Here is a 20,591-nt window from a genome sequence, read left to right as displayed (position 1 = left end):
ATAAGCCCAACATTGCCAGTCTTCAGAAACATTATAAACCAGCCTTTGCCAGCTAAATGGCCCCACAGCGTTTTTGGACCTCAACTCCCAACAATCCCAGCCAGCACAGCTGGGCACCTGGCTGGTGAAGGCTGCTGTAAACCATTCCTTTTCTCAAAGGTCTGTTATGAACATTGTTGTGAACACATTTACTTTTTCTCCATGCTTTTCAGGCAAGGTCTGCTCTTTAAAGCTCTGTGTGCAAGCGCTCCTTTTTTTTTCTTTTCCTCCGAAGCTTTCCCAGTGAAAACCTGCTCTTTAGAGCTGAATCAGAGCAAATAGCAATCAGCAACCTGAATAGCAATTTGTTACACTTCAGCTTTAAAGAGTGAGTTTTCGTGGGGGAAACTCCGAGGGGGGGGGGAGAGCAATTGGACACAGAACTTGAAAGAGCAGACCTTGCCTGGAAAGAGCAGGGCAAAAGTTAAGAGTGGATAAGCCCTGAAACAGCTTCTGGAAACATTTATCTGGTGGATTTCATGCATGGGCTTTTGAAGCACCCATGGGTTGTTTTAATGTTGCATTTTACTGTTCTACCATTTATTATATGCCATTCTGAGCTCTTGGGTAGATGTGGTAAAAATAAGTAAAATACCGAAATAATCCCAACAGTTCGTAGATCCTTGCATCATTGCATCATCTGAGCTGAATGCAAGTTAATCCTAGTTCAGGACAGAATGTTTCTCTATTGCTAGCTTAGTTTGACAATCCTTAAGAAAGGACACTGCAAAGAAAATCGTTCGTGGCATGACTGCACAATTTTTCTCTTAGGGAATGAGCGGAATTCAGGAGGCTGAATTATATCACAGCAACCAATCCTAAGGTATGTTTTTTTCTGGTCCTCAGGTGCCTGTGGGCGCCACAGCACCCTCAGACACCCCCTTGGCACCAACCCACACCCATTGAATTAAACAAAAAAAAAGTTATTTGGCAAGGGGGTTGTCTGTTGTGGCGGGTGGAAGGTGTTGCCTGGTTTCTTTCTTTCGTCTGTGGTTTGTTTGTTTGTTTAGGGATGTGATGCTTTGCCTGCTGGCGAGTCTATTATAGTTTTTTTGGGGGGGGGGGGGTTACTGTGAAATGGATATGTTGTGTTGCCCATTTCCAAATATGCTCCCCAGGACTAAAAAGGCTGGGGAAACATGCTCTGGTCTGTTTTTTAATTTTTATTTAAAATAGGAACAATCTGAGTTCATAATCAGAAATGGTTTAATGAGTTAAAACAAGAGCCACAAACCTTTTCAGACCAGCAAACCCATTTCAAGTTAAGATAATGTGCTGTGGGTGCCAGTCGCAAAATGGGGGCGATGGGATAGGGCAGAACACAAAATTAGAGAGTACAGTTATTGCTGCTTCACCCACTCCCCTTCAGTTGTCAAAAAATACATGATAGCCACCAACCCACAGCCCATGGGCACCAGCTAGCGATTACTTTCAGCCCGAAGCTCATATGACAATTGAACTCTTCACTATAGACTTTCAAACTGGAACCAGATAATAGCACCAATTCAGAAGCCATTATTTCACACCAATTAATGTCTGATATCAAAATGCCCCCCCTTCCCTATTACAGCAAAATAGGAGAACCAAATAGCTTTTGAAAACAAACAACCATGCCTTTAACGCCCAACCACACAGATTAAAAATTGTCCTCAATAATTAAAATTGGTTTTTACTTGTTAATCAATGAATACAGCCAAGCACTTTTAAGCCCAGCTGATTTCAATAGGAAAATTTAACCCTTGCTCAGCTCTCTTCTCAGAAAAGTCAATGGGGCTTGGATATGTTCGCTTTTGACTGGATCCTACCCAAAAAAGGGAAAGATATCACTTGGGGCTACAATCCTGTGCACCTTTACCTGAGAGTAGGTTCAACTGAATAAAGTGGGACTTAATTCTGAGGAAACGTAAATATGATTGGACTCTAATCTTGGTCTGTCAAACCAAGTATTTCATTCTCTGTTTTTCTTATATATCCCATGATTTTTCTTCTGTATAGTATCCCTGAATTATTCTTCCAAATAATATTATTTTTATCCTGTTTCATTTAAAACTAGTTCATATAAAAAAGGGAGATTTTCATAAAGGAGCTGTCCACCACCTCAAGCTAGAAGTGCATTTCATACAACAACCACCTGAAAGTGTGATGTCAAATCCCACTGGAAGAGATGGATAACACAGGGGCCACTTTCCTATACGCAGGTCAATTGCAATTCAGGATAAAGTGCTGAGCTCAACTCTTTACAGTAAGGTAAAAATGAAATATACACCTTGTCTCCCCGAAAGCCTTACACTGGTTATTGCCGCCTCGAAATAAAATATGTGCCTACTTCTGTAGCACCCTCAAGCTCTTTTCAACACGCACAAAAGGGGATGGGGGGATAAATAACAGAAGGACACAGAGGAAAGGTGTTTTATGGGCAGTGGCTGAACCCACCTGAAACTCTGCTTTGCTCTGTAAAATCTTATAGGCAAAAGCAAGGTCTGCTTTGAGGCTCTTTGTATGATTCAGTTTTCTACTGGGGGGGTGCGCGGTCTTCTTCCAATTACAATCACTTCTTATTACCAGGATAATCTTGACATCCGATTGAGAGGATATCATAAACTCATAAATTTGAACAAATGTATTTATGGAAACAAGCACCTATCTTAACACTGTGGAACTGATCAAAGATCCTGCTCAGTAGTTACGTTTTACCAGGGGAAAACTTTGAGAAGTGATCATGGCGGGAGTGGGAGGGGGGCAAAGCTAACTACTCAGTATGACCTGCTAGCAGCTTCTCCCTCCAGCCTCTTCCTTTCTCCATGGTTGGCAACTATGTGGCCAAAGTGCTTAGACCTCGGGTGAGTAATCCACAGGCCTCATTTTATGCAAGTGTGGGGAGCCAAGAGGGAGAAAAGGATCCTCCCCACTCTCAGCATGCAGTCTCTGACGGATTAGCACCAAGGGAATGTGATACGCCACAGAAAAAGTTCCCCAATCCTGGGCATCTAAGGGAGTTGTTTGTTTTGAAGTACAAAGGAGTTCAAAGATAAACTCAACAAGCTTATAATTAAAAGCTAGAAATTCAAAATTATTCTTCTTATTCTCTTCTGTCCATAGCTTAGGAAACTTAAATACAGCTATCCACTATGAATGAGCCACACTGAACAGTTTGAAAGGCAAAGGTTTGCATTCACCACTGGGCAGCTAAGCATCAAAGATGACTTGGAATCAGGGAAAATGTCAACTTTTCTAGCTCCTTATATGCTCATTGCACATCACAATGTACTACGTTGCCTTCTTAATCCACACTATGTAGATATATTCATCAACTCCTAAAAGTTAGGAACATTTTTTATTTGCAGTTGAACTTAAGGTGGGCTGCAAAGAAGAAAGGAAATAACTGGAGCACACTTAAAAGTGCTGTCCTGATTATTTCCTTTGAAGTTGGGTAACCTGACATAAAGGGTCACCCATCCACCTGTCAAAGCGGCTTTGAAAAAGGCCCTGTTAGAAAGCCACATATAATGAGGTGGGGAAAGGAGAGGAACAAGGCCCTTTGGTGACTTCCAACAGCCAGGAATCTCAGATTATGACTGAGTAGAAGTAACCGCCTTTTTACTGACACTCTCCCTTCACCCCACACTCTTCCACACACTGCTCCTATAGCACTGGCAGGTTTCCATTCACAATCCTCCCTCCATTAGCTATCCTAGACTTCTTTGAGACTGCCTTTTGGCTCATGAACAGTGTTTTGCTTAACCTTATTTCACCTTTTATCTAGGGCTCCATCACAAAGCATCTGTTAATGTAACTTCATGAATACCAAAGCCAGTGTACTATGAACTGCTGACAACCCTGTTCAGCAAGGGCAAATATAAATAAAAGGAGTGTGCATCTGAATGGTGTCAATCACAGTCAATCTGGCTGGCAAAAAGAAGTGACCAAGCAGACTTGAAGAACTATTGATCAGTGAACCACCTCCCCCCGCAACAAAAATCTGCACAAGTCTTTGGCAGGATCTCTGCCAAGTATTCTGTCTTGTAAAGCAATCTATACTGACCAAATACTTAACCAGTTCCATGGCTGGGAAGATATGCAAGGATAGAGGTTTCCACTGGGTGTGTCAACTCTAAATTGTGGAAGAAAAGCCTTTCAGCCAACTCTAATCAAACCAGCATAGCCAACATTGTACTTAATTACAAGACATGACATAAATCATTTAGGCAATTGAAGACTACAATCAGTGGTGGTGTCACTTTGCAGTCTCAGATATAGATGTATGGTGTTTTATAGGCCAGAACAATGCCCCACTAAAGCATTGTCTCTGTTTCCTGAGCCGGAAGTCTTCTGAATTACAAAAATAGTGACACAAATGACAAATGTTGTAAGCTACCTGCAGCTTGCTGATATAACCACTGAGGCCCAAACTTCACATTACAAGGAATTCATAGCTGCCACCAACAGAAGCAGCCTAGCAGATCGTTAATCACAATTATTATTTGTGGATTTACAAACTGCCTTTCAACTCACCTGAATCCTGAAACTGGAGAACTATACAGGAAAACGTCATATATTCCTACTGCCTCCTTCAAGGAGGAAGGCACCAACCCCTCCACACAAAGATGGGTTTACTCCCTGAACTCACCCAGCCAACTCCTCTTGGCTAGTACAAATTAACTATGTTTGGCAGGTGTCAAAGGAACATGCTGTGGGCCAAACCGCTGCAATCATCTTGTCCATGTCCTCATGCTTCATCAACTGAAACCAATCCCACAAGATGTTCTGTCAAACACCTCACTTGGCTCTGCAATAACAATAGCATTCAACTAAAGATAGAGATAGGTGATTTTATCCTCAGAATGCCTGGGAAACTTGTCACAACAGGCCTCTAAGTTGTCCCAAAACTCTGTTCCTGAGGAAAACCACACAGAATAGCTCTGCTGGCAGGCTACTCCAGATGGAGGTGGCAAAGTAAGCCTTCTTTGTCACCTTTACCATATTGCAATAGGCATAGCTATTGTGTCCGATCAGTTTCAAATTGAGTCTTACACCACTTGTGCTCTAGCCTTCGTCCAACTTGTTTTATAGCTTGGAGCTCCCTGGAAAACTGAGCAGCTCTCCAGACAGTGTCAGAAAGGGCACTTGGAAGCAATCATGTCAACAGCCCAGCACATCTCACCATTCCGTAGCAAGAGCAATGCCTTGACAGGATTGCTCTGGCTTCTGGAAAATCCTTCAAAGCTTTCAGGTATCCCTTGACTTTTTTAAGTCACCAGGGGTGGATTATCCTAATAGGTCCCACCACAGAGGGTTCATCAGACCTTTGTGATGAACAAGGTCACCTTGTGTGCCATACATAGAAAGGCTAGCATCATAAAACTCAAGACTGGGAGCTGTGTAACATAGTAGCTAAGAGACTTGCAGTCTCGGGTTCAAATATGGCCTTTGGATAGCCTTCAGGAAGCCACTAACAACACACCACACAGGGACAATCTTGCGGACCTACCTTGCAGAATTGTTCTAATAATTATTGAGATAGGTGAATGTAAATGAAGCACTCTGAATATTCTACTGCACTATACAAATTCCAGGTAGTATGAATATTAAAATCTCTCTTAGGATGCAGGGAGGTGCTGCAAAGCAATTCAAAGCATATATTAACACTCCCTCACTGCAAGACAAAAACATGTGAGATATCACAAGACTAAGCAATGGAGAGGACAACGTGTCTGGACATGGTTTCTGCTTCCAAAGAAACAGCATTTAGTTTAGTGGTACGACTTATGTCAGCAGTGAGGTAATCCCAGCTGAGGCGGTTAATGTTGATGTGAACGCACCATTTCTGTTGACAAAGTACCGAGACTGTTATTGGCACAATATGGAGAAACTGCTAGCAACATGTTCACCCTTATATTTGCACTGGATGACCTAGCTGCGTATCAGGACATCAATTCAAACTACATGATAGCAAATGTTCCACAGTGCATTTCATGTCTTACTCTTGTTGACTAGGAAAATTCCCAGTCGGATGGCATATAGCCTAATGCCATACAAGTTCACTCAAAAATAACTCCCATTGAATTCAATGGCAGTTACTTCCACAATTACTCCATTGTATTTCTGTTCTAATCTTTGAGGCAAGAAAAACTGTTCTTTCTGTGCTCTGAATTACATCTTTACATTACATATCTTTCTCTCACATTTTTTAAGCTAAAAGATCTGCAAGACAACTAACAACGTTTTAAAATGAAGCACATATTAAAAACAAAGCACATACACAAATCAACCAAGAATCAGATATCAAATCAATTAAGCAGCAGTAAACAGAAATCAAAGACTAGCAGAAAGAAAGAAAAACCCCAGCAGAACAGCCAGAGAAGGAAACCCACTCAAGAGAGCTCTAAATGTCACCCTCCATGAACAATGTAGCTTTCACTCTGCAATGAAAACAAAGAGAGGGAGCAGAATGAACTCTCTCCAGGAGGCAGTTTCAAAGCCATGGTAGAAAAGGCCCAATCCCTAAACACCTCCTCTAAAACACTTCAAAAACAGCAAGGGGGGATTTCTGGGGAAGATCTTAATGTCTGGGTCTGTTCATAGGAAATATAATGTTTTACAAAAATAGCTCACAGCACATTACTGGTGCAGGATTCACTCTGGAAATCTTGAATGTCTTGGAAACACTGGGCTTGGCCAGAACCCATCATCCAAGGTATTCACAGCTTCCTACATTCCTAGTGATCTTAGCTCCCATTATCCTTGAACACTGGCCATACTGGTGAAGACTAGTGGGAGCTGTAGTCAAACAATATCTGAAGGGTCACAGATTACCCCACGGATATACTGTATAAAAGACCATATCTCAGAGTTCCAAGAATCTCAACTTTCGTTTTTTGAAAGTACATAACATGAAAGTGTAGGGACCGACTCTAATAACATCTCAAAACAAAGGAAGGCATTGAAAAGCCAGGGATCGGGCTTCTGTAGTTTTTATGACTCTTCACCCTTCTGCTGTAGCTAACTGAAATTACACAAAATGTATGCAAGGTTACATAATCTGACTCTTCATTTGAACAGAATTTGATGCAGAACTACACTACACTTTGGTATAGCATACTTTTGACTGTATGCTCTCTGAAGAGAAGTTTTAAAGAAATTATATGCTAGAATGAGTAGCAGAAATGCAAACCATGCCCAGGCAATCATGGGGTAGTCCAGTTAACTTGTATTGGAATGGAGGCTGGGGGATACAATGGAAAAAGAAAAGCCTAGTCAATCTCAGTATAGCAGACCACATAAAACAATCACATTCTCAGCCACAATGGCAGAACTGAAGTAGAATTAAACAAGTGCAGCAAGGCCTGAGTTCAATCTCAAAACAATGTCAATTTCAAACAAGCAAGGTGGCGTAGATGTTTAGTACACATATTAATAACCACAGTTTTAATTTTAAAAACAAAGGATGGATTGCTTTGCTTTCTAAAAATAGGCTCAAGCACAACTATGATATAAAAAGATCAATGAAAACACTGCAAAATATTAAGTGGATGAAAATCCAGGGAATATTGCCACAGACCCATCATGCAGAGAAATCAATGAAAGCAGAAAAGAGGACAGCAGAAAAAGCTGACAGCATACACTTCAGGATCCCTGCATGGTATATAAGGTGGCTAAAAGTTATGGCTTCAGCAAACCCATGGAAGGTGGCATCAGGTGGCCCCTTAACTAAGTATCAATTTCAAAATAAGACACGTGTCACATGATGCTAGGATGCAATGTATGATTCCTAATTATTACACAGATTATTTTTTCAGTTGCCACCAACATATTCAGAGAGGAATTGGGGCACCTGCTCTGAATTTTGAACCAGCAATAGGTAGCATACGCCAAACTGATACAGAATGAGCTCACCTCCAGTATTTCTTCTGGGTGTTAGGAGTACAAGTCTGCTTCACACATTACATTTTCTGTGTGAACACCTACAAAAATAAAACTTTAGACATACACTCAACAAGTAAACCAGGCTAACCTGTGACCCTCCCAATGAAATTAGACTATACCTCCCATCATCCCTGGCAGTTGACACTGGCAGCTGGGGCTGATAGGGGCTGAAGTCCAACATCTGGAGCAGTGGCGTAGCGTGGGTTGTCAGCACCCGGGGCAAGGCAAGTAATTTGCGCCCCCTAACCCATGGATTTTAGCAGGGGGCAGAGAGCTGCAAGTGCGAGCGTGCGCGCCCCCCAGATGTTGCGCCCGCCCCCCCCCGCACCCCCGCGCTACGCCACTGATCTGGAGGACCAGAGGTAAGCCACATTTGATGGAAGCTGTGAATATAACACAGAGACGTTTGAAAGCGCATGTCTGAGGCAGGTCTATCTGCCACAGAACTGGGATTGATCGCTGGTCGCTGCGGTGTGTAAAAATCCAGCTTCGTGGCTGTGTGATGTGTGACCTAAGAAAGACTGTGAAGGGCTGCTGTATGTCTTGTTTACAGGGGATAAGCTTTTAATGTTTGATGTATTACAGTATTTTATTATTTTTTGGGAAGCCGCCCAGAGTGGCTGGGGAAGCCCAGCCAGATTGGCGGGGTATAAGTAATAAATTATTATTATTATTATTATTATTATTATTATTATTATTATTATTAAATTAAAGGAGAGCATCTAAGATCAAACAAGGGATTGTCAAATCTGAAAGTTTGTAATATGTATGTTTTCTAATATTTTATAATGGAATAATCTGAATTTGTAGCAGGACAAGAACCACTTGCTGTGGGAGTGGGGAAGCTACAAGACTTGAAGTCTGAAAATATTTTCTAAAGGGAAAATTAAATACATCAGAACAAAGTATTTTCTAATAATTGCTGAGGGTGCTCTCTCTTTAAATTCAGTAGCAAAAAATGTTTTGTCTTTATTTTAAAAAAAACAAAAATGTGTGCTATTCTCCATCCTTCTTTTTTGAAATTACCAGCCCCTACTGTCAGCAATCTGAACATCAAATGCTTAGAAAGTGACTAGAAATTGAACTGTCACCCTGTTAAATGAGAAGAACTAACATCTCCATTTATCAAAAGTACTGACAGCATGCAATATCTAAGGGAAAGCATGATAGATATATTAAACTGATATAAAAATTGTGACTGTTTCACTGCTGGAATGGTGCCAGATCCAAGCACTGAAAAGTATAAGGAAAGGTCCCAGCCAGAGCCCATTATTGTGAAAATGGCACAATCAGCAAAGTGTTTGGGGCCACGTCTGCAAAACTACTGATTTGGGGTCCAAGCATCCTATTTAAGTGCTTCTGATAACATATGAAACTATTTAACCCATGCTAGCCTCTGCAAGGCTATGTTGCCAAATACTGGTGCTTGCTTCCAACAGTACCGGTAAATATGGAAAATTATCAAAGAAAAATGTACTGATGAGGAAAAATGACATGACTTCTCAAGTGAAGTTCCTGTGCTTCTGGAAAAGCATCACAGCACTTATGCAGCAAGGTGCTATGTGGAAAATCTCTTAGAAACTAGAGCTGTTCACAAATCAATTCTCAAATTTTTCCACCCTATCCATTTGCAGAGAAATTGAGAAGTGTTTAACAGTGGAATTGTCTCCCTCAGGAGGTTGTGGATTCTCCTTCCTTGGAGGTTTTAAAGCTGAGGTTGGATGGCCAATTGTCATAGATGCTTTAGCTGAGATTCCTACATTGCAGGGGGTTGGACTAGATGACCCTTGGGATCCCTTCCAATTTTTGATTTCACCAAATTTCTCCAGCAGTTTTTCAGGGATTAGGCTCACCATTAGCAGCAGCAAATACTCGGTGCGCTGCTGGTGGTTGGAGTTTCTGTCTTGCAAGTAGCAGCAACAGCAATTATATTGGCAGCTTGCCCACATTTTTGTTCTCCGCAATGCCTTGAACCTAGCACCATTCTAGTTTGGGGGTATGTGTGGCAGTCACCACAAAAAAATGGCCTCTCTTAGCCTAACCTATCTCAAACGGCTAGCGTGAGGATAAAAGAGTGGCAGGGGGAGGTCATAAGCTTTGCCCTGAGATTCTTGGAAGAAAGGCAGGAAAAAATGGGGCCAGGAAAGAATCCTTATGCAGTCTTCGTGCTACTTTCCCAGAGGAAGGAGGAATTAAGGATCCCAAAAGGGAATGAGTGAGATGCTCTCCATTGACAGTCTCTTCCCACAGTAGTGAATGAGTGTGTGCGTATAGCAAAGTATGAAGTACCATTGTAAGTTTTAGCAGTGCTATTATCAGCTTTAAACATTTCACCAAAAAACCCTGTGGACTTCCTTCTCAGAAGAATGGTGGGAGCACTGCTTAATTTCTGGGGGACAGAGAAAGAAGCCAGGGCTCAGGTCTGTGTGTAAGTTCTACTCCTTCATGCCAAGTGGGTAGCTTTATTGTATATTAATGCATTGAATTTTTTTATTGTATATTAATTGTATATTATTGTATTATTGTATTATTGTATATTAATTCATAGCCATTTATTTAAAGTATGGGAATGGCCCCAGTTGGAAGGTGGTGGTTCTAGATTGGCATGCTTAGTGAAGGAGGGCTGGGCCTACTTAATGTATGCTGCTTTGAGTTACATTGTAAGGAACGCGACTAACAAATACAATCAATCAATCCATCCATCCCTGTGAGAATTGTTCTCTACTTAAACCCAGTGCAGTGTCCAGTGTAATTCAGTTTATTAACAAAAATGTTTGGCAAATGCAGAGCTCATAGGTATAAACAACAGTACTAATTCAAAACTCTTTTAGTCTTTAATTCTTTATTGTGCGGTGTGCTTAACATATCCCGTTTGGGCACATGCTATTCTTTTATTCCCCAACTGTACATCATTAGGGTACTTTTGAAATATTTTTGGTGACATCCTTCCTTCCCTCAGGCTATCCTTCTCTTCTGGACTATCAATCATCAGTTCAAGCAAAAGCACCTGCTCAGCAACCATCTGGTACAGTTGCTGCTGCTTCATTTTAATTATTTCTTCCTGGCTGCCCTAGGGATTCATATGTTGAACATAAATGGGCCTGCCTCAGAACACATTTGTCCAAAAGTGAAGCTGGGTGACTGCAGGCAAACTTCTTATTATTGTCATGTTAACTAATGTCATCTGGAGTTCAGCTGAAACAGCCATTAACAAAAGGCCCAAATTGCAGATATTGTGTGCAGATATGTGAACCTATAGACAGATAACTCCTAAAAATGGGGAAGCAACGCTCACTAACCTTTCCCCTGCCTGCTATTGTTAGGAAACAAACTGCCAACCACTGCCTTCCTCCTTAAGAGCAAACCAATTCATACTGTCTCCTACAGAAGTATATTTTTCATCTTTCAAAATGCCATCTTGTTACAGTTACATTAGTTTGGGATCAACACCCCTGCTCCCAAGTCATCTGCAGGAATTCTACAACATTCCTGCAGATTTGGGCTTTCCACTCATTTGATGACCTTAGCTAGAATAACTGGGCAAATAAACAAGTTGTTTGGAACAGCAGTAATTGTTAGGTGACCTGGAACTCCCTCACAGAGCAGTATATGTATAATGTCATATATCCCTCCCACTTCAATACACTGATCAAAACTCATCTTCCCTGTGAAGCCTTTGGCAAGTGCCTGGAGCATTGCAAGCTTCAAAGGACATTGGAAACCTGATCTCTTCTGATGGCTGCAGTGCTCTGTCTACCTTCCCATTCAGGTACTGCTCAAAATGTTAATTCCCAATGGCTTCCCTCCCGCCCTTTTCATCAGGAAAGTCAAGGGAAGCCCAGTTCAAGGCAACTGGATTACTTTATAACTAAAGATCTCAAAAGGCTTCCAATTTTTGGTCAGGACAATTTAAAAAGGGCTTATCTAAGTTTACTGCTGAGCAGAAATCACACTCAGGTGGGAGAGAGAAAGAGAGTGAGGAATACGGATATCCTTTCCTTTATCCTAAATGACATCAACTCCTTGGTAATTGTGTAATCAGTTTTCATAAAAATGCCCATTCCCAAATTCAGACCTTTGGTGTGAACCAGCAGGAATTTTATTATGTTCTTAAGGGAGCTATATGTGCTGGCTCTAAAGCCAAACACATCTCCTTGACACTGAAGTAAACAACAATTAAGACATAACACCAGTCTTCATTTCACTGGCTTACAGACACAGTTTGGGTCGAAATCAGGAGTATCAACTTACTCATTGATTTTTTATCAGCTACTCACACTGAACAGGGATTTGATCAGGGAGAGATGGAGATAAGACTTAAACAGAAATAACAGTGTGAAGCAGCAGCAAAAATAGCTAATACTATTCTAGGCTGCATCAATTGAAGTATAGTGTCCAGATCAAAGGATCTATTCTGCCTTGGTCAGACCACACCTACAATGCTGTGTCCAATTCTGGGCAGTACAATTTAGGAAGGATGTTGACAAGCTGGAATGTGTGCAGAGGAAGGCAACTAAGACGATCAAGAGTCTAGAGGCCAAGCCTTATGAGGGATGATTGAAGGAGCTGGGTATGTTTAACCTGGGGAAGAGGAGACTGAGAGGCGATATGATAGCCATCTTCAAATATCTCAAGGGCTCCCACATGGAAGACGGAGCAAGCTTGTTTTCTCCTGCTCTGGAGGGTAGGACTTGAACCAATGGCTTCAAGTTACAAGAAAGGAGATTCCGACTAAACATCAGGAAAAGCATTCTGACAGTATGAGCTGTTCAGTAGTGGAACAGACTTCCTCAGAAGGTTGAGGACTCTCCTTCCTTGGAGGTTTTAAAGCATGGCCATTTGTCATGGATGCTTTAGCTGAGACTCCTGCATTGCTGGGAGTTAGACTAGGTGACCTTTGGGGAATCCCTTCCAACTCTATGATTCTATGTTCCACTTCAAAAGATATTGGCAGCCAGGGTGGCATGTCCCATTTTGCTATTTGAGGAGAAACGGGAAATGCAGCCTTCCTCCTGCTGCTGCCACCATACCTGTTCCTGTCGTCACCCAATCTACAGCCACCACATACCTTGCGACATCTGCCGCAGGCGGAGAAGCAACATCACCATTGGTACACTGTACTGTAATACGATGCTTATCTTAATTTCCCTCCAGAAAAAAATATAAATTGCTAATAAAAATAGATAAAATTATTCATCATTATACACTTATTTATCCAGCTATACAAATGCTGGACAGGGATTAGTGTTAAGAGAAAATGATTTTATTTATGAAATACAATCTTACATCAGTAGGCTGGAGTTGAAAAAAAGACTGCTTCAGGACATTCAGAACTATCCATGGCTGAACATCTCCAAAGCAAAATCAGATCAGATTCACTGGCCAGACTGAATATGAAAAACACACCCACAGTACACTGGCACACTAAAACCAGGTTTGGACAGAGTATGTGGGGAAATATGAGTCTAGCAAGCTGAAATGAGCCAGTTCTGAAATCCTCATTTTTTTTCTAGTTGGTGGCTGCCTAATAAACCACAACTTCTCTCACTTCACACAAAATCCACAAACGGGAGAGGGAAGGGCGGCTTAAGTTTGTACTGCAGGTACCCAAAGAGTCTCATTCATACCTATTCTGCTAGAATTTTGCTGTAATGGGCAAACAAGAAATTTAAACAAGGGTTTATTAAAGCAATTTGAAGAATTACTCCTTAACATAAACTGGTATATGGCACTTTAGACAGCTTTCACATGTAACCAAAGAAATAGAAATCTATCACACTGACACAGAGTAAATATAAAACATACAGTGAAATTCAGAGATCCCTTTGACGCAACAAATCAGCTTTGCAATAAATATCCCTGTAATTAAGCTAAAACCTACACCCCAAGCCCAATTCATGTTTGCATACAAGCTCAAAAGATTTTAATGGAAAAGCATAGTATTTTAACTCAGAACTATGCAGATTATATTGATTTTTTGAAGGACAAGTCCCCTGGGACAACATGATAAGGGAAAGGGAAGAGAAAGAGAGATCAGGATGTGCAAAGATTGATAAAACCTTCATTTAAGAATTTTTCATTTCAGCATTTTGAAAAGCTAGCATCCTTTGAGTGCAAGAAACAGGAAGAATCTTAATTTTGGCATATTCAGCCTTTACCTACAAAAATAATATGCTTAATTCAGTGTGCCACTGAACAGTTGAATACAACAGAAGCTGATATTGCTGGCAGCGTGCCAGACCCTTCAGGACCCACCAAGCATGAAAGCCACATTAGCAGTTGACCTCCTCAGCTGCAGTTCACATATTCTGAAGGAACACAAACAGTGTGGAAGGAAAGCAAAAAACAGCTCCCAATTACCCTGTTGCAGACAAATCCAAAAAAGTACAAAATACCTGCACCTCACTGAGATGCTGCACATTTATTAGCTGAGAGAGCAGAGGCTTGCTGCATTAGTTGCTAGACAGAAATAGGACAAGAAGCAGTGCACCAAGCAGAAACCTGGCAGCAACATTACATTTGGGACATGGTGAAGTCACTACCCTGCACCATCTATCACTCTGTCAGCTCTCCTGTAAGATTTGGTGAAAAGCATAATGAATGCATGGTAAGGTGTTGTTGCTTCCTGTTTCAAAAGTAACAGCTAGCTCTCACGATAAACCAGTAGGCAAACACGCTCCCTTATGGTGTTGACTGGGAGAGAAGGGCCTGACAGCTCACAAGATGGGTGGTACAGCAAATCTCTTAAATGGATAAATATTAAGTGAATGGATGAATGCGGCCCTAACGGATATGAATGACAAAGGGATGAGGGGAGGGCAAAGAAGGAATCACCCATTCCTTCTTCCTTGAAGGCAGTTCATGTCATTTCTTTCTGCTGTTGCTGTTTACAGCCCTGTACCTCACACAGCATCCAGTCTAGCAGTTTGAACTTGTCTTAGCAGTATCTGGAAAGGGCCTCCTTACATGGGTTAAACCACAGAGCCTAGGGCTTGCCGATCAGATGGTCGGCGGTTTGAATCCCCATGACGGGGTGAGCTCCTGTTGCTCGGTCCCTGCTCCTGCCAACCTAGCAGTTCGAAAGCACATCAAAGTGCAAGTAGATAAATAGGTACCACTCCAGCGGGAAGGTAAACGCCATTTCCATGCACTGCTCTGGTTTGCCAGAAGCAGCTTAGTCATGCTGACCACATGACCCGGAAGCTGTACGCCGGCTCCCTCGGCCAATAAAGCGAGATGAGCGCCGCAACCCCAGAGTCGGCCACAAATGGACCTAGTGGTCAGGGGTCCCTTTACCTTTACCTCACACAGCATCCAGTCTAGCAGTTTGAACTTGTCTTAGCAGTATCCGGAAAGGGCCTCCTTACATGAAGCAATTCAGAGGAAAAATACAACCCACTTCACAGCCACAGTAACAAGACACTTTTCCTCAGAGTCCAATTTTCCCTAACAATCAGAGGGGCAGACACAGGGAAATTCAGCTTGAACACACAGACCTAAGTTAGTCACCCACTGTTCCACAAGGAACATTATGAAGGCCCTGGATGCAAAAGCTTATAAGGAAGTGCCAATTTGAATAATTATATCATCATCAAATTAGAGAAAGTAATAACTGCTGTTATTCCATAGTAATAACAAACTCAATTTCCCAAGTGCCAATTGTTATGTAGCTAAAATGGCATTCCAACACAAGAGGGATTATCAACAGGCTGAGGACAGCTCCAAGGTTTACAGAACTACGAAAAAACTTTGAGCAGGTGGGGCGGAACCAAACAAGGAAGATTTTGAATCATCCCAAAGAAGATCAAGCATATTCAGTGGCTACGACATGATAGTTGGGGTGGGGGAACAGATTGGAAAACTGAGGGAGGGGGAATTGAATGGAATATCCTGGGAAAGGGCCTAGCTGGCATCCTGAACAGGAGTACTCTGCACTGCAACATTTTATTGCAGGGCCCGCTTGTAAAATAAGTAAAACAAACAGTACATTTTAAAAACTTTGACAGCACTTAAGATTATCCCGCTGCTGTTATACTAATTATGGCCACACAGGTAGAGATTAAATAGAAAGGAGCTATAGGGTTGCAGAGCAGCCACCTAGAATCAATCTCTGCATGGGCACACTGTCTTCATTTCTCATTCTGATGGCATTATTAAAGAAATACATACCGTATTGGCCCGAATATAAGCCACACCCACAAATAAGCCGCACTTTTAAAATTTGGTGGCTCAGGGGAGGCTTGGGAGCAGTGGACAAACTGCACGCTCTTGCCCTGTGCTGCTTCCTGTGGGTGGAGGCCAGCCGTGCTGCTTTGCTGGCGGTGTAAGGCCACAAATATAAGCCGCACTTTAACTTTTTATGATCAGAATTTGGGAGGAAAGTGCAGCTTATATTCAGGCCAATACAGTATAATCGGTCTGAGAAACATGATGGTAGAAAATGGAATTCGCTGTTTCTTAAGATATGCTGGGTCTAGGCAATTATTATTATTTATTCTACTACCACTATTATTTATACTACCACTACTACTATTTATTCAACTTAAATACTGCCCTTTAGCAAAAGATCCCAGGGCGGTGGGTGTACAACATTAAGAACACTTTTTACAGAGCATCAATAATAAAAATGTAATAAAAAGCATAATAATGAAATACCATATTTTTCACCCCATAGGACGCTCCGTCCCATAGGACGCACCTAATTTTCCCTTTATTTCCCCCCCAAAACCAGGTCGGGGAACAGCGGGATGGCGGCGCTGCGCCTCCCCGCTGTCCCCTGAGCTTGTGGGGCTGGCTGATGTCTGCCCGAAGCGCGGGGCGCTCTGCTTCAGCACGCCCCACACTCCTTGCAGCAGGCTACTATCCGCAGCCCAGGGAGCCCTGTGGGAACTCCCGCAGGGCTCCCCAGGCTGCGGGTGTCTGCCCGGCGCGCAGGGCGCTCTGCTTCAGGGCACCTTGCGCGCCGGGCGGCAGGCTGCTATCCGCAATGCGGGGAGCCCTGCGAGAACTCCCGCGGGCTCCCCAGGCTTGCTGATAGCTTCCTGAAGCCTGGAGAGCGAGAGGGGTCGGTGCGCACCGACCCCTCTCGCTCTCCAAGCTTCAGCGAAAGCCTGTATTCGCCCCATAGGACGCACACAGATTTCCCCTTCATTTTTGAGGGGGGAAAAGTGCGTCCTCTAGGGCGAAAAATACGGTAATCATAATGATCCCACCCAACCAGCTTTAACAGGCCATAGATTATTTAATGACTAAAGGCCTGGATAAAGAGAAATGTTTATATGGGCCTTTATATGTTAAAAATCAACACTGTGAAATCTGCCTAAAAGACAACAGGGAACTAGTACTGGCGGCTGGAGCAGTGATGCAATACTCTCCAGCCAACCTGCCTCCCACACCTCGCTCAGCACAAGAGAAGTCACCATGTTCTTCACCAGCTGCAGCTTCCTTAAATCAGGCATGCAGAACCTTCTGCCCTCTGGATGTTGTTGGACTGCAAGTCCCATCAGCCCCAGCCATCATGGCCAATCATCAGGGATGTGGGGAGCTGTAGTTCCAACATCATTTGAAGAGTGCCTGGTGAATTCATTACAATGAGCCACTGGTGAATGCTAGGTTCATTACAATTTACAGTGGTGCCTCGCAAGACGAAATTAATCCGTTCCGTGAGGCTCTTCGTATAGCGGTTTTTTCGTCTTGCGAAGCAAGCCCATTGACAGCTTAGCGGATTAGCGCTATTAGCGGTTTAGCGGCTTTTAGCGGCTTATCAGCTGATAAGCGGCTTAGCTGCTTAGAAAAAGGGGGGAAAGGGGGGGAAACCGCAGGAACTCGCAAGACATTTTCGTCTTGCGAAGCAAGCCCATAGGGAAATTCCTTTTGCGAAGCGCCTCCAAAACGGAAAACCCTTTCGTCTAGCGGGTTTTCCGTCTTGCGAGGCGTTCGTCTTGCGGGGCACCACTGTAGATCTTTCTTTCTTTCTTTCTTTCTTTCTTTCTTTCTTTCTTTCTTTCTTTCTTTCTTTCTTTCTTCCTTCCTTCCTTCCTTCCTTCCTTCCTTCCTTCCTTCCTTCCTTCCTTCCTTCTTATAAAACCCCCCACTAAAACCAAGTACAGTCATACCTCATGTTATGTTTGCTTCATGTTACATTTTTTCAGGTTGCGTCCCGCGGCGACCCCGAAGTACCGGAAAGGGTTACTTCCGGGTTTCACTGCTCGCGCATGCGCAGTAGCGCTAAACCGCACCACGCACCTGTGCAGATACGGCACTTCAGGTTGTGGGCTTTTCATGTTGCGAATGGGCCTCTGGAACAGATCCCGTTCGCAACCAGAGGAAACACCGTATTCACAAGCTCCTAGAGGCACCAGAGCAGCTAATCAAAAAGAGCAGGATTCAGATAACTGGAAGAGACCCATGTAAAAGGGTAGGTTGAGAATAAGACATTCCATCATGGCTAGAAGAGATGCAGAGAGAGGAAAATACTCACCACTTTCCAACGGTCCTTCACCACGTAGTTGGCCGGCAGAATGTCGACCTGCTCCCCTCCCCCACTCATGTTTGGTTCGTCCTTGATAGCAGCTGCTAGGCACTGCATTTGCCAGCCAGAGAATATTTTAGTAGCAGCTCCCAATTTAAACGAGCCATTTATCTGAGGAAGAAGAGGGAAAACACATACACACGAAAGGGAAGAGAGGAGAAACATAACAGAATTAATGCAGGTCATCACAGGCAGATCATGCTGCTGAAACAACCCCCATTTAGACCCAGTGAGAGGAAGTAGCACTAGGAAAGGTGGCAAACTCACCTCGGGGTCAGAGCGCAGCTTGCAACAAGCCTTGCTGGCGCAAGCAATTGCCCTCTTTACAAAATCCTCAGCGGTCTTCATGCACAAAATTAGCAGAAGCGACCATGCTGTGAGTCAGCAGCACAAACTTAAAAGTAGTGAGTAGTGAAAAGTTACTGGCTTACACCATGCAGGGTGCTTTGGGGGAGAGGGTGGGGAATTGAAAGCCAGCAACTCAAAGACAGGCCGAAGCCAACTTCTTGGATATTGTCTGAGTACCACAACGGTGACAGCAACACCGTAAGAGCTAAATCTGTTCCAAGAACATAAATGATCTCAATGAACTAAATAGATGACTTTCTCTTGAAACAGCCACCTTTAGCACTCAGCTGACCAAGGATTGCCAGGTACAGCACACAGCAAAATCCAAGATGTGCTGTTTAGAGTGCAAGCTTTAAGAATGGCTACCTCCATAAGACAGCCAAGCAGAGAAAAGAATATGTTCAGAACTGCTTCAGCCCTCGGTGTATCAGTCTTCTTTCGACTAAGAGGCCCTATCAACAGTTATGTAAAATACGGAAGATTTCAACTCTGGTCCTCACCATGCTTACTCAGAAGTGCTATTAATTTGGATGGGTCTTGCTTCAAAGAATGCAAACTTAGGGTTCGTCCTTGTTTCTGTTGCCTTTCCTGTTGTTGTCTATGGATAGCTTGTACTCGTTTATCCTTGTCTATTCCCCACAACTGGGTTTGATCACGTGTAACGCATATTTCAAGGTTTTATTTGCTATGCTATACTGTACATGATTTTTAAACCGCTCTTTTAAAACACTGGCTGGGGGCCAATAAACTGAAACTTATACCTGATAAAATGAAAGCACTGTGTGTGGTTGCTTCCCTCGGAAGGGGAGATTCAACCTCACTCCCTTTGAAAGATCAGGTTCACACCTTGATTCCACTTTGTTGCTTGAACAGTGCGAGTTTTCAGCTTCGGGTGTTTCTACCAGCTTAAGCTGGTATGCCAGTTGGAATCCTCTTCTGGACAAGAAAGGTCTGTCAGCATTTATCAATAAATGTCTTATATGTGGGGCTTCCCTTGAAGATAGCTGCAATTAGTTCAAAATATAGCAGCCGGGATTCTGACTAGAACTTGCTGGGAACATCTTCCACCAATTCTAATAAATATACACTCAAGGAGCCGGTTTGTATCTTTAAAGAGCTTCACAGCTTGGAAACCCAATTCTTAAGGGTCAGTTGCATATGAACTGTCCAAGAACCAACACCTTCCACTTTGAGGCCCTTCTCAGAATGGCTCCACCATCAGAAATTAAGCAGGCAGTGCCTTCTCATCTATGGTACCTCAACTGTGGAACTCCCTCCTCATGGAGGTTTATCTGGCACCCACTTTATTGTCTTTTAGGCATCAGGCAAATCCATGTTAATACTTGCAGGCATTTTAATGGGTTACATTTTGAAATAGCATTTGGAGGATGCTATATTTTAATGCACAGTTTTAACTGTTATTTTAATTTATGTATTGGTTTATTGTATTTTGTTATTATTCTTTTGTTTTAAATTACATACCTGTGCAATTTGTCTGTGATAAATATTATGAAGGGTGGTATACACTTTTCACGCAGCACTCTTGACATGTGCACATATACGTACACATATATATATACATATATATTTATATATACGCATACATATATATGTGTGTGTGTATTCGCACACACAGACATATATGCCCAAACAGCTTCTAAGCAGTTTACAGCTATAAATCAATGATGAAATACATTACACTACTTATATAAAATAACACAATCTCCCTACAAAACGTTATGTAAGCAAA

At 42.6% G+C, this 20,591-nt stretch overlaps 1 protein-coding gene across 1 annotated transcript in view; it reads right to left on the bottom strand.

Annotated features, from left to right (window-relative positions):
* Window positions 1-18,598, bottom strand: part of TTBK1 (tau tubulin kinase 1) — an 88,274-nt gene extending 69,676 nt beyond the window's left edge. Inside the window, exon 1 of the mRNA XM_081904583.1 lies at window positions 18,443-18,598. Coding sequence (XP_081760709.1) covers window positions 18,443-18,550 — 108 coding nt within the window. The 5' untranslated portion in view covers window positions 18,551-18,598. The remainder of the gene's footprint in view (window positions 1-18,442) is intronic.
* Between the last annotated feature and the right edge of the window lie 1,993 nt (window positions 18,599-20,591).

The sequence above is a fragment of the Podarcis melisellensis genome (assembly GCF_964234715.1).
Source record: "Podarcis melisellensis genome assembly, chromosome: 3".
NCBI classification, from domain to species: domain Eukaryota; kingdom Metazoa; phylum Chordata; class Lepidosauria; order Squamata; family Lacertidae; genus Podarcis; species Podarcis melisellensis.
Note: the sequence above shows the minus strand (reverse complement) of the source record. Positions and strands in the feature narration are given on the sequence as shown.